General features: G+C 50.6%; 3 protein-coding genes across 3 annotated transcripts; 1 reads left to right on the forward strand and 2 right to left on the reverse strand.

Moving 5' to 3' along the window:
- Positions 1 to 1,577: 1,577 nt before the first annotated feature.
- Positions 1,578 to 7,372, reverse strand: NEU1 (neuraminidase 1). The gene is made up of 6 exons (XM_075259795.1): positions 7,169 to 7,372; positions 5,328 to 5,520; positions 4,728 to 4,990; positions 4,441 to 4,623; positions 4,142 to 4,361; positions 1,578 to 3,772 (listed from the first exon to the last, which is right to left on the reverse strand). Exons 1-6 carry the CDS (start codon positions 7,316 to 7,318, stop codon positions 3,555 to 3,557), a joined length of 1,227 nt encoding a protein of 408 aa, XP_075115896.1. The 5' UTR covers positions 7,319 to 7,372; the 3' UTR covers positions 1,578 to 3,554.
- A 3,097-nt stretch (positions 7,373 to 10,469) lies between these two features.
- WHR1 (winged helix repair factor 1) lies at positions 10,470 to 17,545 on the reverse strand. Its single transcript, XM_075260370.1, has 7 exons — positions 17,419 to 17,545; positions 14,655 to 14,801; positions 13,963 to 14,108; positions 13,589 to 13,824; positions 13,017 to 13,114; positions 11,027 to 11,174; positions 10,470 to 10,668 (listed from the first exon to the last, which is right to left on the reverse strand). The coding sequence occupies exons 2-7, from the start codon at positions 14,755 to 14,757 to the stop codon at positions 10,623 to 10,625; spliced, it is 777 nt and encodes a 258-aa protein (XP_075116471.1). The 5' UTR covers positions 14,758 to 14,801; positions 17,419 to 17,545; the 3' UTR covers positions 10,470 to 10,622.
- A 149-nt stretch (positions 17,546 to 17,694) lies between these two features.
- On the forward strand, positions 17,695 to 20,431 carry DXO (decapping exoribonuclease). Its single transcript, XM_075260572.1, has 7 exons — positions 17,695 to 17,729; positions 18,052 to 18,436; positions 18,866 to 19,092; positions 19,231 to 19,450; positions 19,530 to 19,665; positions 19,749 to 19,843; positions 20,194 to 20,431. The coding sequence occupies exons 1-7, from the start codon at positions 17,699 to 17,701 to the stop codon at positions 20,306 to 20,308; spliced, it is 1,209 nt and encodes a 402-aa protein (XP_075116673.1). The 5' UTR covers positions 17,695 to 17,698; the 3' UTR covers positions 20,309 to 20,431.
- The last annotated feature ends 921 nt before the right edge of the window (positions 20,432 to 21,352 follow it).

The following is a 21,352-nucleotide window of genomic DNA, read 5'->3' on the forward strand; positions in this document are numbered from 1 at the left end:
GAGGCTGAGGCCCCCACGTTGTGAGAACACAGCTTTTTTGTTGAATATTTTGCTGCGTTTTTCTGAGCCTAAGGGCTTGTTCACATCTGCGCCCGGTCTCCGTTCTGCAGGTTTCCGTTTCCTGCACAAAACAGAGGCAGGAGACGGAAACCTGCAGGTCGTGAGCGTCGGTGAGCGTTTTATGCTCTCCGCCGCCAAACCGTTTTTTTTAAATCGGGCACAGAGTCGGACATGCAGTACTCTGTGTCCGATTTTAAAAACTGGACATTTTGGCCCAGATACACAGCCACAAAAAATGGCTGTATATATGGGTCAATTGAAATGTATAGGTCTGTACTCTTATCCAAAGTTGTGGATAAAAAGTCTGGTCTGTATATTACAGCTTAGTAACTCATATTAATAGCAGTTAACCCCATCATGTCCCTCACATTAACCCCCTGTGTACTTTACATAAGGGACACTGATAGGTGAGACATATGGAGATAATAAGTGAATATCATCATTATATAGGTCCTTTATTAGTACCCCCATATGTCTCACATATCAGTAACCCTTATGTGAGCCACACAGGGGTTAATGTGAGGGATATGATGGGGTTAACTGCTATTAATGTGAGGCACATGGTGTTACTAACACTAAAGTTATCACCCCCAATGCCTGACAGTAATAAGAATAGTTAGTAACACATGTACCTGGTGTTGTGTTTACTTTCACTTTGCTCCTCTCCTCAGGCTGCAGACGGCAGGAGCTCCTCCTCACATGTAGCAGCAGGTCCAGGGAGCCCTTATCCTGTGCAGTGAGAGGCTCACCTCTGATTGGTGGCAGGGAGGGAAGGGGGCGTGTCCTACACAGCAGCTCTAGCACAGCACTGAAGGGACGCTCTCTCTCAATTTAGTGCATGAAGGTTGCAGGCTGGCTGCCGTGCCAGCAAAATATGCCTCGCGTGCCAGGGGTTGCCGACCCCTGGTCTATATGCTCATCTGCACATGGGCCACCATCGTTCTGATCTGCCAGGGGTCCCGGTCAACGCCATGGACCCCTAAAACAGCAGTCACCCCCAGACTCCATACACTAGAAGGGAATCCCACTTACCTGCAAACATACATTCGGTTGCAGGATGACAGGATCAGACGACATAGGGATCACGCGTAGTCTCTAACCATGGAGACGCACTGGTCAGCACAGGAACCACAGATACAGAATTATTTTGACCCCGACTATTTGCAAGGTTTATGGTATCAAATAAATTTGGGTAACCTCAAAGGATATGAGTTGTATAAGTCACCAAATTTCAAGGCCCTGTGAGGGGTTTGATCAATGAGAATTGGGGCATTGGGTGGGTCAAATTGTGAAACGATTGGGCAAATTTGGTAAAACTACAATGGATCCCGCCCCCCATGAGTTTTACAGCCAATCCAGAGGTCATGTGACCGTGTTGTAAAAAATCGGGAACCTGCAGTTTCCTGCAGCGAAGTAACCAGAGGAGAACACAAAGTAATGACCAGACAGAAAATATAGCCATTGAAAAAAAAAAATCACACGATAAATTCCAAAATAATTTAATTTACTTACAAATTTTTGGTTTCGAGGAGAAATCGTCTCGCTGTCTGTGCTTAACACTCACCTGTAAACACTTGTAAGAAGGGGTTGTGCAGAATTACAAAAACAGGGTTGTTTTCTTCTACAAACAGCGCCACCCATGTCCACAGGTTGCAGGTGGTACTGCAGCTCAGGCCCATTTACTTTAATGGAACAGAGCTGAAATTCCAAACACAACCCATAGACAGGCGCGGCTCTGGGCAATCCCTTTAATTATTACCCCCCACCCACCCGTCCTGAAAAGGCATTAGTCTCCAACCTGTGGCACCCCGCTGTACTGAAACTACAACTCCTGCGGCAGTTCGGGCATGCTGGGAGTTGTAGTTGTGCACAAATGGCAGGCCACAGATTGGAGATCAATAGCTGCCTGGGTTATCAATTTGGAGAGATGCCACCCAGCTTTTTTAGAGTCCTGAGAGGCAAGGAGAGCACACTGTACAGAAAGGGGAAAGGTCTCCAATGTCCTATACATATATATATATATGTAAGTATGGCAAAAATATATATACATCTGTAAAGCAGAGAGATGTAGCAGAGCCCAAGATCTTGTTTAAAGGGGCGGTCCATAATATCGGATTCTAGGGCCTTTCCTTGGGATAGGTCGGGGTCTATAGATCCTCCACCGATCAGATAGTTATGGCCGATCCTATAGCCTGGACATCCCCTTTAACTTTCCCAGTAGCTTTATTTGTAGTCCTGTGTGCAGAATAACAACCTGGGCTCTGCTACATCGTCATCGCTCCTCGTAGCTGCGAGTTGATTTCCCCGCACACATTTTTTTCCAGTTTTAATTCAATAAAAACATGTTATAAAGCGATTAAAGTCCCCGGCCGCGAGATGACGGCGAAATCGCACCGCGCACGGTATTGCTCACATACATGTCCTGCACCCAGACTATACACACTACTATGACCAGGAAAGGGGAGATTGCTGAAAAAGTCCAGACATATTGGGCCAGAGACCTCCGTGTGCCCAATTAAAGGGATTTTTGCCACCAAAAAATCCTGCGGCAGGACCCAGACGCCATTGACAGGAGGGGTCTGGACACCCTCATACTCCTAACAAACAGATCCCAAACAATTAAAGGGACATCCCTATCTTATAATGTGATGGCCTACGGCTAGAATAAGTGAATAAAGGGGTTTTCTTGGGCTGAACGGCGCCATTGTTGTAGAGTGGCTGCACTTGGTATTGCGGTTCAGCTCCATTCACTTAGAGGAAATGTGTCGTCACGAAATGACCAATTGTTTACATTATTTTTTTTTTAGTTAAACATGTTTTTAAAGAATTTTTGGTGAGGTTTTTTTAAAAAAAAAAAATCCCGCAGTTTCAACTCTTGCCACAAAGCTAAACTAGTTTGTGGCTTCCTATTATCTGGAGATAGGTCATAGACACAATGGTCTGGAACCGACCCTATTGACTAATGCTATGGAGATTTGTAGGCATGCTCGGTGACCTGTGCAGAGGTCATTGTGCAGAGAGGGGGGGGGGATAGATAAGATGTGACAACTCCTATTGTGACTAGTGGATTAGGTGTCTTGCCTACATGTACATAATCGCTGTGATCGCCAGTGTGCTGTAAGTGAGGTGGCTGCTGCAAAGAGACATCCTACAGAAAACAGGAAGTCACACCATATTATTTGTCTTAGTGGCCAGAGTCAGATTTGCAGGATTTGCTGTGCAGGGGAAAAAAAAAAAACAGTGACCATTCTCAGGACTAGCGGGCGACTCAGCGATCAGACACCCACCACGAATATCCTAGCCATATGCCATCACTTTATTATGCCATAAGACTTTCTAGTTGGAAATCCCTTTAAGAGCTTAAATGGGCCGTCCCCTCAGGAGAGGTGCACAAAGGTCTCCTCATTCATAACAGGGGCCATATGCAAAGTGGTTGTTAAAGTGGACAATCCCTTTAATTAGCAGAGGAGTGTATAAAGAGGAGTCCATCTGCCTCAGATGTTCCCGTACAGGTTGACTTTCACTATGGAGATGGACTCGGTGATGTCGCGTCTTCCTTTCTCGTAGATGATATAGAGGTTCTCGTTGTCCTCGATGTTCCGGGACAGGGTGGTGAGGGTGGAGTAGCCGCTGGGTCCTGGCCAGATTTGGATAGAGTTCTGCTCCCAAGAGTCCCCAGAGTTGAAACTCCAACGTAGCGTGAGGTTGACCCCTGGAGAGGGAAGGCAGAAAAACATCAGGAATAAGGGGTAATAGATTAGGCGAGTGGCATCAGTGACCCCTACCGTATCAGGTTTGGTCCACCAATATGGCAGCCACCAGTATAACCTTACAGCTTCTCTATGTCTGCAGACGCATGGAGAGGTCAGTGGTGCAGTCCTCTCCATGTTCCGTCTGTAGGACTGCACATGGAAGGCACCCAAGTCTAGTCTGTATTTTAACGACTGGACCCTTAAAAAACACAGCCCCGTTTATGGGGCCATAGAAATGTAGGGGTCAAGTAATACCAGATAGCACATGGCCCAAATATACAGTCATGTGAATGGGGCCCAAGCCTCGCAATATGGCCACCAAGACTTACTGGATGCCTGGTTGGCTGGGTTGACAAAGTAGGTGATGCCGCCCTTGTACAAGGCGCCGGCTGCCACCGCAGGGTCCGGTAAGCCCTCGTCGAAATGGACATTTTCCAGAGGAAGCGTGTCGCAGCCGTCGGTGGAGAAGGCCACAATGCGGCAGCGGCAGTGATAGAAGTATTGGTTGCGGGCGTTGATGACCACGGTGCCATCGGGGAGCTCGTAGGGCTGTGAGGGAGAGAGGAGGATGCAGTTAGAGGAAGCAGAGAGGATTATGGGTAAGAGCGAGCCTGTACGAGCGGGTCACCTGACACTCATCCGGGCTGAAGTCCCCCAGTCGCTTGTGTTGGCTGAAGGGAAGCCCCTCCAACTTTCCCCCTTTCTTCCAGCTGTTTCCATGGTCGTCACTTAAAAGACAGAAGATCCCATCCTCGTCCAGCGTCCCGTGACCGCAGACTATCAGGCGACCCTTCATCGGGGACATTTTTTTCTGTTGAGCAAAAATAAAATAAAATCCTCAGAAATCCAAAAGACGACGAATGACTTCCTACCAGATCTCCCTGTATTACCCGCCTTATGGCCCCGGGCCCTCACCTGGATCCCATACCCTGGACCGGGGGCAAACATTTTGGTGCCGATCTCTTTGGAGATGTTCCTTGGAGCGCTCCAGGTCACGCCATCATCCGAGCTGTTCGTCACCATGACACTGGAGACGTCGCACTGGAGGTAATGGGCGCACAACGTGTACACCAAGAAGATCTCCTTAGTCTCGTCATCCACCACCACGGCGCCAAGATTGAGCCCGTCTTGGGCTGTCCCATCATCCACAATGAAGGAGGTCGGACCCCAGGTGTAACCTGTAGACAGAGCGGTAGGTCAAAGAGGTGTGGGCATGTGATGTATGGGGGAGGGGGTCAGTAGTATTACATCTGCATGTAATACTACACTTCCCCTGCAGGGGGCGCTAGATATTATATCCTCCTCAGGGTTATAAATAGTATAAACAGATAAAAATAAACCTAGAAGGAAGTTAATATTACTCTGGAGAGCGAGACGTCTTGGGTTCAAAGTCTTCTTCAGGTCACATCCTCTTATACGTCTGCTGTGATATTATTATTAGCCACCAGATGGCGACATCCCACACCCTATACAGTATACAGCACGGATCACTACACGTATACATCCCCTACTTACCGCCATCATGTGAGCGCCGCGTCGCAATGAACTTCGCCCCCAAGTCAGAGGATGAATGTTTGCGGGCTTCGGAAAACGCAAGCAGATGCCCCCTGGGGGTGTAGGTGATGAGGGGAATACGGAACGTGTCCACGTTCCCTATCGTGCGCCCGCTGACCCACAGCAGCTGCTCCATGCTGATCAGCGGGGTTACCTGTGGGGCAGAGGAAAGGGGATAAAGTCAATTAATCAGATGGTCAAAGGGAAAACGAATGGTTAATGTCATGTGACTGGAGCGTCCCCTGGGCCTAATGTGCCAATGTATACGGCCAGGGCACCTGATGGGCACAAGCAGTGCCCCCTACTGGCAGATAGGAAGGAAAGGCAAATTCCTGGCCGGCCGAATCATGTTGGAAGTGAAGAAGCTCATACGACTACCAAGACCAAACAGTAGTGGCCGTAACGGTCTATGGCGAGGGTCCGATGATGTCATCACGTACGTCACTGGATCTTACCAGGGTTTGACTTTTGTTTTTGTATCACACCCATCACAGCCACTCCTGAGTTTGCCCCTAAACAATCCCTTTAAGCCTCCCGTACACTTCCACATGTCCTGACACTCTCCCTTCCATCTCTCCCTCATATCTATGTATAAAGGGTTTCCCCGAGTGTGCATGTGTTATCAGCTAGGAGCAGAGAATTCGGCTCTGGTGAGGACTTACCTCCCCTCAGGGTAAAGGACCAGACATCCTTCTTCCCTCCCCCCATCTGGGACAGTCGGGTGACCCCAAACATCTTAGATGATTGGCCAGGCCTGCCGAAATTGACAGCTCACCCACATTTACCTATGATGTTCAGGATGTGGGGAGTAGCTGTGCAGCGGCGCCCTCTATTGGGTATTGGGTGTGGTCGCCCCATGCAGGAGCCATCTTTGATCACCTCTACCAGGACTGCAGGAGAGGGGTCCTGGTTTTTGGCACATCTTCGCGCCTGCGCCCCACTCACCACCATATTTAGGCAGGGATCAGATCTATTACATCTCACACCACGGGACTGGCATAGATTTGAGGACAGAAACCTCTCCATTCTTCTGACACGTCTTGTGCCTGTCAAGGAATGAAGCAAGGCAGATGCCGCTTCCCCACAATCCCCCTCCCCTATATACTAAGCAGTGATCATACACGGCGCCGCTTATCTCCTCTCTCTTACGTACTGGCTTTGTACTGGGGCATAGTCTGTGGTATTATACAGAACAGGGGAGGCCTCAGGCTGAGGAGATAAACCAGTCGGGCTGGTGTTAGTCACAAGGCGTCATGGCACAGGAACATGGAGGAGCCGCCAACGCCACGCAGATGACCCGACGCTTTATCATGACAACTACAAACCTCATCCTCCGGATCTGGAGATGTCTTATCTTATCTTATGGTGTATTAACCCTTACGAGTCTGCAGCGCTCTGACCACTGAGGGCATGCTGGGAGATGCAGTTCTACAGATATCGATCGTACATTGCAGATCTCTGCACTAAGACCTCAGATCAGACATGTTCTACCCCTCACAGCAGCCCAAAGGATAAAAGAGCAAAAATAATAGGCAGTGCCGTAGTGTCATGGCAGGGGGCGCCACTAGCCCTCTCCGGTGCCCATGCCCATCCACACATCATGGCTGCAGGGCAAGAACTCCCCTTGCTGACAGTAAATGGAGCCAGATCTCTGACCAAACTTCCCACAGCTGAGGGTTTGCTGCACCTGCACCCAGTCTGGACAAGGCTATTGCAGTTTCATGTGAAGGAATTGTCCTTTAAGCCATTGTAATCTATCCTGTACGACAATGAGCAGGTGTCTCACTTTACGTCGGTCTTACCTGGGTGAGGGGCTCACAGTTGCCCGTATGCATCAGGTACATGAGCAGCAGGGCTAGGGAGAGGCGGCAGGCCCGGGTAATGTGGCCCATGGTGCGATCTGTGTCTGTCATGGCTCCGCGCACATCACACCGGGGCCGCGGCTTCCTCATAACAGACGGGCAGAAGTTCCGCGGTCACATGACCTGCCCTGTCAGCTGATGGGAGAAGACACTTCCTAGCGTGCTATAGGACCTTTCATGACGTCATGACCATGTGATCAGACTGGTATGGGCGGAGCTCTTGTGATAGTGCAGTACAGTGTGAGAGGGGGACATGGAGGTGCAGGCTGTGTGAGAGGGGGACATGGAGGTGCAGGCTGTGTGAGAGGGGGACATGGAGGTGCAGGCTGTGTGAGAGGGGGACATGGAGGTGCAGGCTGTGTGAGAGGGGGACATGGAGGTGCAGGCTGTGTGAGAGGGGGACATGGGGGAGCAGGCTGTGTGAGAGGGGAGGGAGAGGGGGACATGGAGGTGCAGGCTGAGTGAGAGGGGGACATGGAGGTGCAGGCTGTGTGAGAGGGGGACATGGAGGTGCAGGCTGTGTGAGAGGGGGACATGGAGGTGCAGGCTGTGTGAGAGGGGGACATGGAGGTGCAGGCTGTGTGAGAGGGGGACATGGGGGAGCAGGCTGTGTGAGAGGGGGACATGGAGGTGCAGGCTGAGGGAGAGGGGGGCATGGAGGTGCAGGCTGTGTGAGAGGGGGACATGGAGGTGCAGGCTGTGTGAGAGGGGGACATGGAGGTGCAGGCTGAGGGAGAGGGGGACATGGAGGTGCAGGCTGTGTGAGAGGGGGACATGGAGGTGCAGGCTGTGTGAGAGGGGGACATGGAGGTGCAGGCTGAGTGAGAGAGGGACATGGAGGTGCAGGTTGTGTGAGAGGGGGACATGGAGGTGCAGGTTGTGTGAGAGGGGGACATGGAGGTGCAGGCTGAGTGAGAGGGGGACATGGAGGTGCAGGCTGTGTGAGAGGGGGACATGGAGGTGCAGGCTGATAGAAGGAGCTATGGAGGTGCAGGCTGTGTGAAAGGGGGACATGGAGGTGCAGGCTGTGTGAGAGGGGAGGGAGAGGGGGACATGGAGGTGCAGGCTGTGTGAGAGGGGGACATGGAGGTGCAGGCTGATAGAGGGAGATATGGAGGTGCAGGCTGAGGGAGAGGGGGACGTGGAGGTGCAGGCTGAGGGAGAGGGGGACGTGGAGGTGCAGGCTGAGGGAGAGGGGGACGTGGAGGTGCAGGCTGTGTGAGAGGGGGACGTGGAGGTGCAGGCTGTGTGAGAGGGGGACGTGGAGGTGCAGGCTATGTGAGAGGGGGACATGGAGGTGCAGGCTGTGTGAGAGGGAGATATGGAGGTGCAGGCTATGTAAGAGGGGGACATGTGGGTGCATGATGCCTGTGAGCAATTGGGGAGCAGTCTGAGTGAAGAAGAGGGGGTGCAGGTTGGGTGAGAAGGATGAAATGGGGTGCAGGCTGCTTTTGAGCAAGAGGGGGACAAGGAGGTGCAGGCTGTGTGAGAGGGGGACATGGGGGTGCAGGCTGTGAGAAATATTGGGGATGCAGGCTACTTGAGAAAGGGGAAATAGGGTACATTTGTGAGATAGGGACACGGCATGCGGAAATAGGGGGGTTGTGTGTGAGAGGGGGGATATGTGGGTGCAGGTTACATGAGGAGAAATGGGGTGCAGGCCGTATGAAAAATAGAGGAAAATGGGATCAGGCTGTGTGAGGGGGACACGGGGGGGGGGGGGGGGGGGGGGCAGTGTTCACTGTTGTGCCCGGGTGTCTTTCATGGGCGCCGCCACTGCTGCAGGGAGTTCTGACTAAAAAAAAAACTGTCCACACAATGTACAGACTCCGCTATCAGATCAGGAGGTTCCGGTGCTGTAGTGTGATGGGGGCCGGGGCTTCTACCTCATGTCCTGTATAGTATATGATATGTAGACCCCACAATAAGATGACGAGGTGCCGGTGCTATACAGGACTACCAGAGATCACCTCGCACTGTATTCTGCTTCACTGCTGCTCCATACACTTCTGTAGGGCTGCGGGCACTGCTGGAGATTACAATCCTGGCAGCCCCATAGAAGTGAATGAGGCTCTGGTCACACAAGCGCACTGCGATCCATACATGAGACTTGCTCTTTGTCATGTAGTGTCCCCTCCTGATAACCAGCCATGATGTCCTTATTGTGGTCAGGTTATCTTCTTGTACAGTAACTCCTGATATCCTGGCCACAATAAGGACATCATGGCGGTTTCTGACAAGTCCCAGACTACAGTTCCTGCATTCATAGTCGGAGTCATTGGCAACTGATCAAGACAACAGATGTCACTAGTAAGATGGTTACAGGGAATCTATAAATCTCTATAAAATAACGTAAACATCTGTCAGTTTCTATATTGTTTTGTTCATGGGAAAAGCCCTTTAAGACTAAGGCATCACATACCAATTCATTTTCCTATGGGGCCACATGAGAAATTAAAACGGTTCTAGAGGGTTATGCGTGCCGTGGCAAATTTAGCTCCACCCACTTCTACACTGACTCCTCCCATTATCATCATCATTTTTCCATGTGCCCCCACAAAGTATAGTCCTCCTACAGTCACCCTAACATTATATACCCCCCCACACATTATAATGTGCTCCTGCAAATGCCCCACAGTATTAAGTCCTTCTCCTGGTGCCCCAGTGTAAACTAGAGGGGACATTAAACAGTAGGGATAGCTGGAGAGGGACATTAAACTGGGGGCAATTAGAGGCAGACATGTCCTCCTCCAGTTACCCCCCATGGTTTAATATGCTCCTCCAGCTGCCTCAGTTTAATGTCCCCCCTCCATCTGCCCCCAGTTCCCTCCTCTTGCTCACACATGCTGTCTCTTCTGTCCTCCTTATCTTCCATCAGTCTCCATTCCCGACCACTTGCTCTTTCTGTGTAACAGCAACCACACCGTCCCATGTGGCTCCGCCCACTAACGAGTCTTAGCCTATCCTAGTGAGCTAAAGGACCAGTTATGATGTCATCACAGGTCCTTTATCAGCATTTACTTTTAACCCACAAGCTATGCGGGCCGTACAGAACCAGTCAGGGGGCCGTACATTGCCCAGGTCTGCCCTAAGGTGTTGCTTAATCTTGTGCTAAGGAGCATACACTTGTGAGAGGGGCAAGGCAATTTTGGACCCCCAATCGCAGGGGCAGACTCCCCCATAGCATCTATTAAACTTCTCATCACATCTGAAATACATTGGCCACAAAACATAAAAGTGGTGAATAAATAAATCAGCTGAATTTATTCTGATCCTCCTCCATTCATGGAGGTCAGGTGATGGCGGTGTACGGCGAGGCTCATGGGTTTAATGTCCGGGCTCTGCAGACAGTAGGAAAGGAAGAGACAAGGCACAGAATGATGAGAACGTGGCGCTATGTGTCCGACATGCGGAGGAGGGTCCCGGTGGGGGTGGGAACGCTGAAAGAGAGAAATCATCATAAGAACACATACAAACATTATAAAAGCAATGACATGTCTCAGCATTAACCCTTTCAGAGACCTCCACTTGCTGTAAACCTGTACAGCTATTCTACTTTATATGGCTGCTGCAGGGCAGTCCATGGGTTATACTCCTGACTAGAGATGAGCGAATACTATTCGAAACGGCAGTTTCGGATAGCACGCTCCCATAGGAATGAATGGGAGCGGCCGGCGCGCAGGGGGTTAAGCGGCCAGACGCCGGCTGCGTCCATTCATTCCTATGGGAGGCCTGCTATTCGAAACTGCTGTGTCATATAGTATTCGCTCATCTCTACTCTGACGCTTCTCCACTCACCAGTCTACTAGTCCGGCTCCAATGATATCATGGATGTGATACTCCATTCCTAGCCGCACGGCAGGGGGAGGTTTCCGTGTGGACAGATCTGTGAGAAGGACCTCTTTATATCGAGAGCGGCTGATCTGAGAGACAAGGGCCTTCCGTCCTGTGTGGAGCGAGGGCGAGAGAAGGGCGACACGTTAGAGATGGGAATGGATGAATAACGATATATAAAGCAGGCGTATATACTAGTGCTGGACAACCAGCGGCACTAGTATATACCCCTGGAAGTAAGAGGAAACCTTGGAGACGTCGGTCCATACTAGCACTGCCATTACAGGTATAATTATGTGTAGACAAGGCCGGGGGACTTGATGGTATAAGCGCAAGAGTTCTTAAAATGTGCGGAGACCAGCTGGGTGATATCATTACACGGATGTACAATATGAGTCTAAAGCTGGGAGTGGTACCTCTACTGTGGAAGACATCTTGTGTGGTGCCAGTCCCAAAGAAACCCAACCCGATGGGCTACAATGACTACCGACCTGTAGCACTGACATCCCACCTGATGAAGGTCCTAGAGAGACTGGTCCTGACACACCTACGCCCCCTAGTGAGCTCCGCTCTGGACCCCCTCCAGTTTGCCTACCGGCCGGGCATTGGGGTAGATGCCGCCATCATCCACCTTCTTCATAGAGCTCTCTCTCACCCGGAGAAACCCACGAACACTGTGAGAATAATGTTCTTTGATTTCTCCAGTGCATTGAACACCATTCAGCCAGGGCTACTGAGGGAGAAGCTGAACCTTGGTGGTGTGGACCATCATCTGTCCTACTGGACCCTAGACTACCTGACAACCCGCCCTCAGTATGTGAGAGCCCAGGACTGTGTGTCTGACACTGTGATCTGTAGTACGGGGGCACCACAAGGTCCAGTTCTTGCCCCATTTCTCTTCACACTGTACACTGCTGACTTTAGGCACAACTCCTCCAGCTGTTACAGAAGTACTCCGATGTCTCTGCTATAGTCGGCCTTATCACTGATGGCAACGATAGGGAATACAGAGACTTAAACCGGGACTTTGTTGAATGGTGCCAGCGGAACCAGCTCAGGATTAATGCTGGGAAGACCAAGGAGATGGTGGTGGACTTTAGTAAACGGAGGAGTGCTCCGACCCCGGTGGAGATCCAGGGAATATGTATTGAGATAGTCAGGACCTATAAGTATCAGGGTGTGCTCCTCAATAATAAACTAGACTGGGCTGATCACCTGGAGGCGCTGCACAGAAAGGGCCACAGCAGACTCTACCTGCTCAGGAGGCTGAGGGCCTTCGGAGTCCAGGGGACACGTCTTAGGGCCTTCGCAGTCCAGGGGACACTTCTTAGGGCCTTCTTCAACTCTGTGGTAGCTTCAGCCATCTTTTTCGGTGTGGCCTGCTGGGGGCGCTGTATATCAACCAGGGACAGAAATAGACTTGACAGGCTGATCAGGAGGGCCAGCTCTGTCCTGGGGAGCCCCTTGGACCCAGTACAGGTGGTGGGTGACAGAAGGATACTGTCCGTGGTGACATCCATGCCGGAGAACAAATCCCACCCCATGTATGGGACCCTGATGGGACTTGGCAGCACTGTAAGTGACCGTCTGCTTCACCCCAAGTGTGAGAAGGAGCTATCGCAAGTCCTTCCTTCCAACCGCGACCAGGCTGTATAATCTACATCAGACCAAGTGAAGACACTCCGCACAGACAACTAATGATTATGACCATGAAGTCTTCCTTCTTTCTTCTTCTGTTCCTTAGCTGCTATGGACTCCTAGTATATCTTCTCTTCTCAGCCTATGTGTGTCCTGTAATATATTACTGTGTATTATCCTGTATCTGTATTACTAGGCTGCTGTAACATTCTGAGTATCCGCACTGTGGGACTATTAAAGGATTATCTTATCTTATCTTATGGTATTACAGGCGAGGGTATTATGGGAGCTCCTGATACTACTGACAGTTCATTACCTTTTATAAAATGTTTGCTGAACTTCCCGGTTCCAGGTATGGACAGCCACCAGCTCCCGGCGTCCCTCACGGTGAGCACCCCGGCACGGACCAGCTGCCTGAGAGAGAGACAAAGTCAGATGCAAAACCTAATCTTCAAGTATCACATAGTCATCCCTGGTGACTGGGACGGGATATCTTACCCCATGTGCAGGATCCAGCCACAGAAATAGCCTAAAGCTCCTGTGGCCTGGTGTAAAATCTTCCCCAATCCCGATGGACACCAGAGCCCAAGTGTTACCGCAGTGTCTGCAGCCCCTGTGCCGAGTCCATTGTTTATAATACGATTCGGTAACATGGGTGGAGCGGTGACAACGTTTTTGCACAGTGGGAGGTTCCAGCAGTAAATATCTGCTGCTATACTATTATGTGTGGCCTTCATCTGATCACACAATGCACTGGCCTCATAGGTAAACCAGGAGGAAAGAGAAAACGGCAAATGGTGCAATGCAGAAGAGGTTACGACACTGTGAGCAGTCAGAACTCTTAAGACACTTCCCTTCACTACTAACCCCATAATACAAGGTCCTTACGTGATCTCTGCATCGCTGAAGCGGTGTCTCTCCATCATCTCTTCACGGTTATAGCTGATCTGCGAGGGAGTGAAGAGGCTGGAGTCCAGGAATCGGCGGACGACGGGGGCTCCAGAACTCCCTTCTATGCTTCTGACTGTGGCACCAAGAAAGTCTTCCTTCCTGACCACAAGGAAAGTGTCTGGATCGAAGCCAGGCTGGACAAGGCAAAGCTCGCCCTTCTGCTGCAAAGTGTTCTAAAACAGAGAACGTTTCTCACAATGTATTCTGGGAGTTGTAGTTCAATTAAACCGAGCCCTGACCCCAAATAAGACCTCAATATAATTACTACAATACTGCCCCCTATGTACACGAATATAACCACCACAACTCACCAGTAACCTATCTACAGCGGTGCGATCTCGGCTAAGACTGTAGAGCTGATGTCTCAAGAACATGGGGGGAAGAGAGTCATTGAAGAGTTTCCGCGGGAATAGCGCCCAGAGATACGATAAACCTTCCTGGAGATTCTCTGTGAAATCTAAGAAGACACAAGAAGAAAGTGAAACGCTGCCCAGGATAATACTGTACATTAGAGATGAGCGAGTACTGTTGGGATCAGCAGATCCGAACAGCACGCTCGCATAGAAATGAATGGACGTAGCCAGCATGCGGGGGGTTAAGCGGCCGGCCGCCGTCAAAGTGGAAGTACCAGGTCCATCCATTCATTTCTATGGAGCGTGCTGTGCGGATCGGCTGATCCCAACAGTACTCGCTCATCTCTACTGTACATGAGATGCCATGAGCACTGCAGATATTCAGCGGCGTCACATCTAACACTGAGCACGAGAAAATGGAGGCAGCGTGGGCAACAAGGTGTTAGGTAGTTTTGATGAATGAGGCCTACATCAGTTGTCTGGAGTACAAGGAATAAAAAAAGTTAAACATTTTTGCACAATTAGTGTTCAAATGAGAAGCCTGGCATAGACTTGGCATCAGGTGGGCAGGTCTGACCTGTCGCTGGCACAGGGGGCTGCCTATACTAAATAGTCTAACCCAACAGACGCCCTCATGGCAGTGTCATTACCTGGATACGGCGACGGATACACATTTACACCCGAGTGCAGATTTTCCTCTTTTGGCTTCTTCACTTTGAAGGGGTCGCAGGTCAGTTTGCGTTTCCGGTCCATGAAGGGGAAGGGGACAGGGGTGAGGGTGGCAGAGGTCCAGCTTTCTGGATAGGAATATACAACATAGGACCAAACAATTACAAATTGTACGTTACTACCAACTGCCCGCTGTGCACATGTGAGAGCCAACAAACATGTCAGGCTGTCGTGCGGCTTTACAATGACAGTCCTGAAAGGCAAATCCTGCCCTGAATCTCCCCCGATTGGTTTCAACTCCTAGCAGCAAAGATAACGATAATGCTCTGAGGTCCAGGATACGGCACAGGCCCGGAAATCCGGCCAAAATGCAGACCGTTCCTGAGGGTGACTAAGACAGTAACAGTGCCCATGTCAGTGCCCTCCACTGTGTAAGACAGTAACAGTGCCCATGTCAGTGCCATCCACTGTGTAAGACAGTAACAGTGCCCATGTCAGTGACAAGGGCACTGTGGTTGGCACACTAATACAGGGGCACTGTGGTTGGCATACTGATACAAAGGCACTGTAGTTGGGACACTGATACAGGGGCACTGTGTTTTGGCACACTAATATAGGGGCACTGTGGTTAGGACACTGATGAAGGGGCACTGTGGTTAGGACACTGATGAAGGGGCACTGTGGTTGGCACACTGATACAGGGGCACTGTGGTTGGCACACTGATGCAGGGGCACTGTGTTTTGGCACACTAATATAGGGGGCACTGTGGTTAGGACACTGATGAAGGGGCACTGTGGTTGGCACACTGATACAGGGGCACTGTGGTTGGCACACTGATATAAGGGCACTGTAGTTGGCACACTAATACAGGGGCACTGTGGTTTGAACACTGATACAAGGGCACTGTGGTTGGCACACTGATACAGGGGCACTGTGGTTGGCACACTGATACAGGGGCACTGTGGTTGGCACACTGATATAAGGGCACTGTAGTTGGCACACTAATACAGGGGCACTGTGGTTTGAACACTGATACAAGGGCACTGTGGTTGACACACTGATATAAGGGCACTGCGGATGGCACACTGATACAGGGGCACTGTGGTTGGCACACTGATATAAGGGCACTGTAGTTGGCACACTGATACAGGGGCACTGTGGTTTGAACACTGATACAAGGGCACTGTGGTTGACACACTGATATAAGGGCACTGCGGATGGCACACTGATACAGGGGCACTGTGGTTGGCACACTGATATAAGGGCACTGTAGTTGGCACACTAATACAGGGGCACTGTGGTTTGAACACTGATACAGGGGCACTGTGGTTGGCACACTGATACAGGGGCACTGCGGATGGCACACTGATACAGGGGCACTGTGGTTGGCACACTGATACAGGGGCACTGTAGTTGGCACACTGATATAAGGGCACTGTAGTTGGCACACTGATACAGGGGCACTGTGGTTTGAACACTGATACAAGGGCACTGTGGTTGACACACTGATATAAGGGCACTGCGGATGGCACACTGATACAGGGGCACTGTGGTTGGCACACTGATATAAGGGCACTGTAGTTGGCACACTAATACAGGGGCACTGTGGTTTGAACACTGATACAGGGGCACTGTGGTTGGCACACTGATACAGGGGCACTGCGGATGGCACACTGATACAGGGGCACTGTGGTTGGCACACTGATACAGGGGCACTGTAGTTGGCACACTGATATAAGGGCACTGTAGTTGGCACACTAATACAGGGGCACTGTGGTTTGAACACTGATACAAGGGCACTGTGGTTGACACACTGATATAAGGGCACTGCGGATGGCACACTGATACAGGGGCACTGTGGTTGGCACACTGATATAAGGGCACTGTAGTTGGCACACTGATACAGGGGCACTGTGGTTTGAACACTGATACAAGGGCACTGTGGTTGACACACTGATATAAGGGCACTGCGGATGGCACACTGATACAGGGGCACTGTGGTTGGCACACTGATATAAGGGCACTGTAGTTGGCACACTAATACAGGGGCACTGTGGTTTGAACACTGATACAGGGGCACTGTGGTTGGCACACTGATACAGGGGCACTGTGGTTGGCACACTGATACAGGGGCACTGTAGTTGGCACACTGATATAAGGGCACTGCGGATGGCACACTGATACAGGGGCACTGTGGTTTGGCACACTGATATAAGGGCACTGCGGATGGCACACTGATACAGGGGCACTGTAGTTGGCACACTGATATAAGGGCACTGCGGATGGCACACTGATACAGGGGCACTGTAGTTGGCACACTGATATAAGGGCACTGCGGATGGCACACTGATACAGGGGCACTGTAGTTGGCACACTGATATAAGGGCACTGCGGATGGCACACTGATACAGGGGCACTGTGGTTTGGCACACTGATATAAGGGCACTGCGGATGGCACACTGATACAGGGGCACTGTAGTTGGCACACTGATATAAGGGCACTGCGGATGGCACACTGATACAGGGGCACTGTAGTTGGCACACTGATATAAGGGCACTGCGGATGGCACACTGATACAGGGGCACTGTGGTTTGGCACACACATCTCCTATAGGCAGGTGCTGTAGTTACTTCTGGTTTCCCAGTACTGCCCCCTACAGCTATAGCTACACGTCACTTCTCAGCCTGGCTGGCACTTGTAGTCCTCGGGCTGTAACTACAGACTATACATGACACACACATACCTCCAGCCTCCACGTCTCCTGTACACTGTCAGCTGTATACGAGCCAAAGCCTCAAAAATCACAGCGAGTGTCATCCGGCGCCATCTTCCCGGAGACCAATCTCTATCAGCTGTAAACTACTCTGCGCTCCTCACAGGCTGCAGCCACAGGGGACAGGTCTGCAGCGCGGGGTTTACTCCCTAGTGTCACTGTAAATGACATGTACGGGGGCCGAGAGGCTCAATCCTGCCGGCGCCTGCTTACTACGTCATCAATAGTCTTAAAGAGATAGACAAGAAAAATGGATGAAAGTGTAGGAGGAGCCCGAGGAGGTGAGGACTGAGTATATAGCTGTATACTGTGTGCTGGGAGCTGAGGGTGATATACTGCCTGTGTGTGTTGTGGTAGGGTCCCCTATAGTGTTATTGGGGTCTCTCTGACATGTTCTTGTGTACTATACTGTATACTATTACTATACTATTACTATACTGTACTACTGTATACTATACTATTACTATATTACTATTACTATACTGTACTGTACTACTGTATACTATACTGTACTATACTATTACTATATTACTATACTGTACTGTACTATACTACTGTATACTATACGATACTATATATTCTTTTATATATTCCTTATCTCAGCCAGGACCCATAAAAGAGGCCTTGACCAGGACACGTCCGATTTATCGCGCTCCAAGCACCCTCACCTCTCGCCCCCCTCTTTAAAGACACATCCCTCCTTCCACCAGGGCTCCTTCCCCTTCTACAGACTACCCTCAGAGCTGGGCTCCTTCTCTCTGGATGAGAAGCGCTCTTACCATGGTGATGCGCGGCGCCTACGCTACCTTAGTCCCCCGGCGGGGGTGGATAGTGGCAAAGCTTCTCCTGGATGGGACCTGATGGACGGATTTGAGGATCATTATGTACGACGGAACGAAGACGAGAAAGAAGGACTTCTCCATATATTAACCTGGGTGAAAGAGAACAGAGAGCGCGTGCGAGCGAATGGACGAACCGACAGCACCAGGTATATAGCACAGGAGGAGGTGGGTGTATACATGTGTCCATATAAAGTGGGGGGCCGCAACCTTGTGCACTCCAGCAGAACTACAACTACCAGCATACTCCATTCACTTCTATAGGAGCAAACTGGGAGTTGTAGTTCTGCTACAGCTGGAGTGGTGACCATTGCCGACCCCTGATCTACAGGATATGTACAAAAGTGTAACTCAAAAACTTTCATCACCTTCATCACGTTCAGCCACACAAATGGAGAACACGAACCACAGAGTGGGCCTTTATATGAAATGCGTGGCCTTGCTGACCTTACCTGGTGGCGGTCTTATGAGAGCTGGACTCTGATTGGATGTTCTGAGTAATGGGGGTGGGGGTGATATATTGCAAAAAAAAACGGAATTGAAACGTTTTCCTAATACCATCTTCTTCCTGTCTCCAGACCGGTGGACCGAGACTTTGTCACCTGGAGGGGTCACCTCACTAAGATTCTGTGTACCCCATACGAAAGCCAAGAAGGCTGGATCTTGGCTGTTACCCTGTTTAAGGGCACCCTGTATATCAGCGAGAGGGAGACGGCAGCCGCGTCCAGGAAGAGGAAGGAGAGGACTCAGGAGCAGGAGAAGCTCATGTACTCTGGCTACAAGTTTGAGAGCTACATGTGTGCAGGCAGGTCCATTTCTATATCTCCGTCAGGGCGGCCATTGCGTTATATATCGTAGGTGCCCTAATAACCGTACACTAGTGGGCGCTATTGACTATTGTAAGAAATCTTTTTACATCTTCCACCTTCTGTTTCCTCCCCAGATGCCCCTGATGGCGCCCCTCGCCCGTCTGAAGTTGTGAACACCAATGAGGCTTTTTGCAGCGTCTTGCTCGGTCGCCTGGCGTCTCATTCGTTCTTGGTTTCTGGAGAGGTGGACTGTAAAGACCCGAGCAGCGCTAATCCGTCACCGCCATCCTGCTACGTAGAGCTGAAGACAAGTGCCCAGATACGAAGCCCACATCAAGAGCGCAGCTTCCACAGGTGCCAGTCCTAGCCGCTAGTCTATAGATTCCACCCCCACCCCCAGTATGGAGGATGACGCCCTCCTGTCTCCCACCAGGTATAAGCTCCTGAAGTGGTGGTGCCAGTCCTTCCTGCTCGGGATTCCTCTCATCGTCGCTGGTTTTCGAAACCCACAGGGAAGAATCGCATCTCTGGAGAAGTTCAAGACATCAGAAATCCCTCACTTAGTGCGGGTAATATGAGGGGCCGCCCGTTACTTGTCGCCGCCATGATGTCACTGGTAACACAGACAACAATATATCTGTCCTTTGTGCAGGGCGACCGGCAGAGCTGGGATCCGGCCGTGTGCATGAACTTCTGTAACGCCTTCCTCAATTATATCAAGAAGGTGGTGGTCACCGATGACCCCAGGTAAGAAGCCCGCAGCAAGGAAGGGCAGGTTTAACCCTTTAGATGCCACTATTAAAAGCAATTAGTTACAAAAGCGAACCAACATGACAGAAGACGGCGTCCATCGTGGGTTTTTTTTTACATTAGAGCCAATGGGAACAGATGCAAGCGGAAGGGGCTTCGTCTGCCTACTCCCATGAACGTCCATTGCTCTCATCCTACAGCAGATGAGAGCAACGGACTGTAATAACGATAGTGTGCACACATTGTAATAGGTGTATAAAGGCTGGTGGAATCTCTTTTCCCTGTCTCTCTGAGCTTACCATTGATCCGCCATGTTGTTGATCAGATATTTTGGTTTTTCTGGGCAGGGTCGTCCACGTCTTCTCCTGGGAGCCGGGTCAGGACGTCACCTTTGCCGTTGAAACAGATTCTGATCAGTTGGTCGTCCCTGACTGGTATGTGCAGGCTTTATCACAGGGATGACCAGAGGACGACACCGACGCTTCATACCCTGCTGATGGGAGTCCATTACCAAAAAAGAAGTATAGGAGGGACGTACCTGAGGCTGGTCCTCACTTTTACATAACCCGGTGATTAAATGGAGATTTTTTTTTTTAAATCACGTTTGGTCTCTTTCTATATCTGCTGAGATTGTCAATAGTTTTCGTCATTCTGGACCTCAACATCGCCCAGACCATTATAACAACTGACCCCCAACCTACAGCAGTGATCACAAATAGCTAAGGCCCCCCCTATAATGAATATCGAGCACACATTGGACCCCTAGGCAAAGTGATAGACTGTAGATTAGATCCCCCTGTATACAGACCCTAATCTAAGGTAAGTCAGGGAGTGTGGAGGGGCTGGAGAAGAGACAGCACATGAGACTGCAGGGAGAAAGAATAGGGCTAAGAGAGTGCTGGTAGTAATCTGCTAGAGACACAGTACCCCCCTCCCCCCCATGCATCCCCAATAGTCACAGCAAAGCCTCAGCTGATACCCAGCACCCCCTGCGGGCAGAAAGACTCAAGGACAGTCCAATATAAGTGTGGCCCACAGGATTGGGAATAAATGTCTGATACATGGAGATCCGACCACGAGGGCATCTACTTACCCCAAGAGTCCCATAGAAGGAAACTGGGCCATGGCCAAGCATGCACACCACCACTAGGGACCGCACCGCTCTCCTGATCACTGTCTGACCCCCAGCATCCAGTTATTCCCTATTCTGTGGAAAATCCCTTTAAATGTACAACATCTACATGGCGGAGGATTGTCAATATCTGCAGACCGTCCAAATGATGGTCAACTTGCCGATACTTTTTAGAATCAAAGTGAGATTGTTGTAGGCGAGATTTCCACCAAAAACAGTACGAGTGTCAATGCCTGACCAGACTTTATTGGGGCACACAACACTATGGCAATAGGTCCTGCCAATGCAAATAAAAAACCCTGCACTTAGGTAGCCTGTGTGCCCCTCGTAACAAAATCCATCTCCTTCCCTGTCTGGCAGCTGCCAATATGGTC

The sequence above is a fragment of the Leptodactylus fuscus genome, chromosome 11 (genome assembly GCF_031893055.1).
Source record: "Leptodactylus fuscus isolate aLepFus1 chromosome 11, aLepFus1.hap2, whole genome shotgun sequence".
NCBI lineage: Eukaryota > Metazoa > Chordata > Amphibia > Anura > Leptodactylidae > Leptodactylus > Leptodactylus fuscus.

Excerpts from the sequence above, each read along its gene's own strand:
- NEU1 (XM_075259795.1), bottom strand. The coding sequence starts at position 7,318 with ATGAGGAAGCCGCGGCCCCGGTGTGATGTGCGCGGAGCCATGACAGAC. Across the intron at positions 5,521-7,168 it reads ACTGTGAGCCCCTCACCCAG|GTAACCCCGCTGATCAGCAT; the intron begins GTAAGACCGACG and ends TCTGCCCCACAG. Across the intron at positions 4,624-4,727 it reads GTCCAGGGTATGGGATCCAG|AAAAAAATGTCCCCGATGAA; the intron begins GTGAGGGCCCGG and ends TTTGCTCAACAG.
- WHR1 (XM_075260370.1), bottom strand. The coding sequence starts at position 14,757 with ATGGACCGGAAACGCAAACTGACCTGCGACCCCTTCAAAGTGAAGAAG. Across the intron at positions 13,115-13,588 it reads TTCAGCGATGCAGAGATCAC|GCAGCTGGTCCGTGCCGGGG; the intron begins GTAAGGACCTTG and ends TCTCTCTCTCAG. Across the intron at positions 11,175-13,016 it reads CAGCAAACATTTTATAAAAG|GACGGAAGGCCCTTGTCTCT; the intron begins GTAATGAACTGT and ends CGCTCCACACAG.
- DXO (XM_075260572.1), top strand. The coding sequence starts at position 17,699 with ATGGATGAAAGTGTAGGAGGAGCCCGAGGAG. Across the intron at positions 19,451-19,529 it reads CAAGAGCGCAGCTTCCACAG|GTATAAGCTCCTGAAGTGGT; the intron begins GTGCCAGTCCTA and ends GTCTCCCACCAG. Across the intron at positions 19,666-19,748 it reads AAATCCCTCACTTAGTGCGG|GGCGACCGGCAGAGCTGGGA; the intron begins GTAATATGAGGG and ends TCCTTTGTGCAG.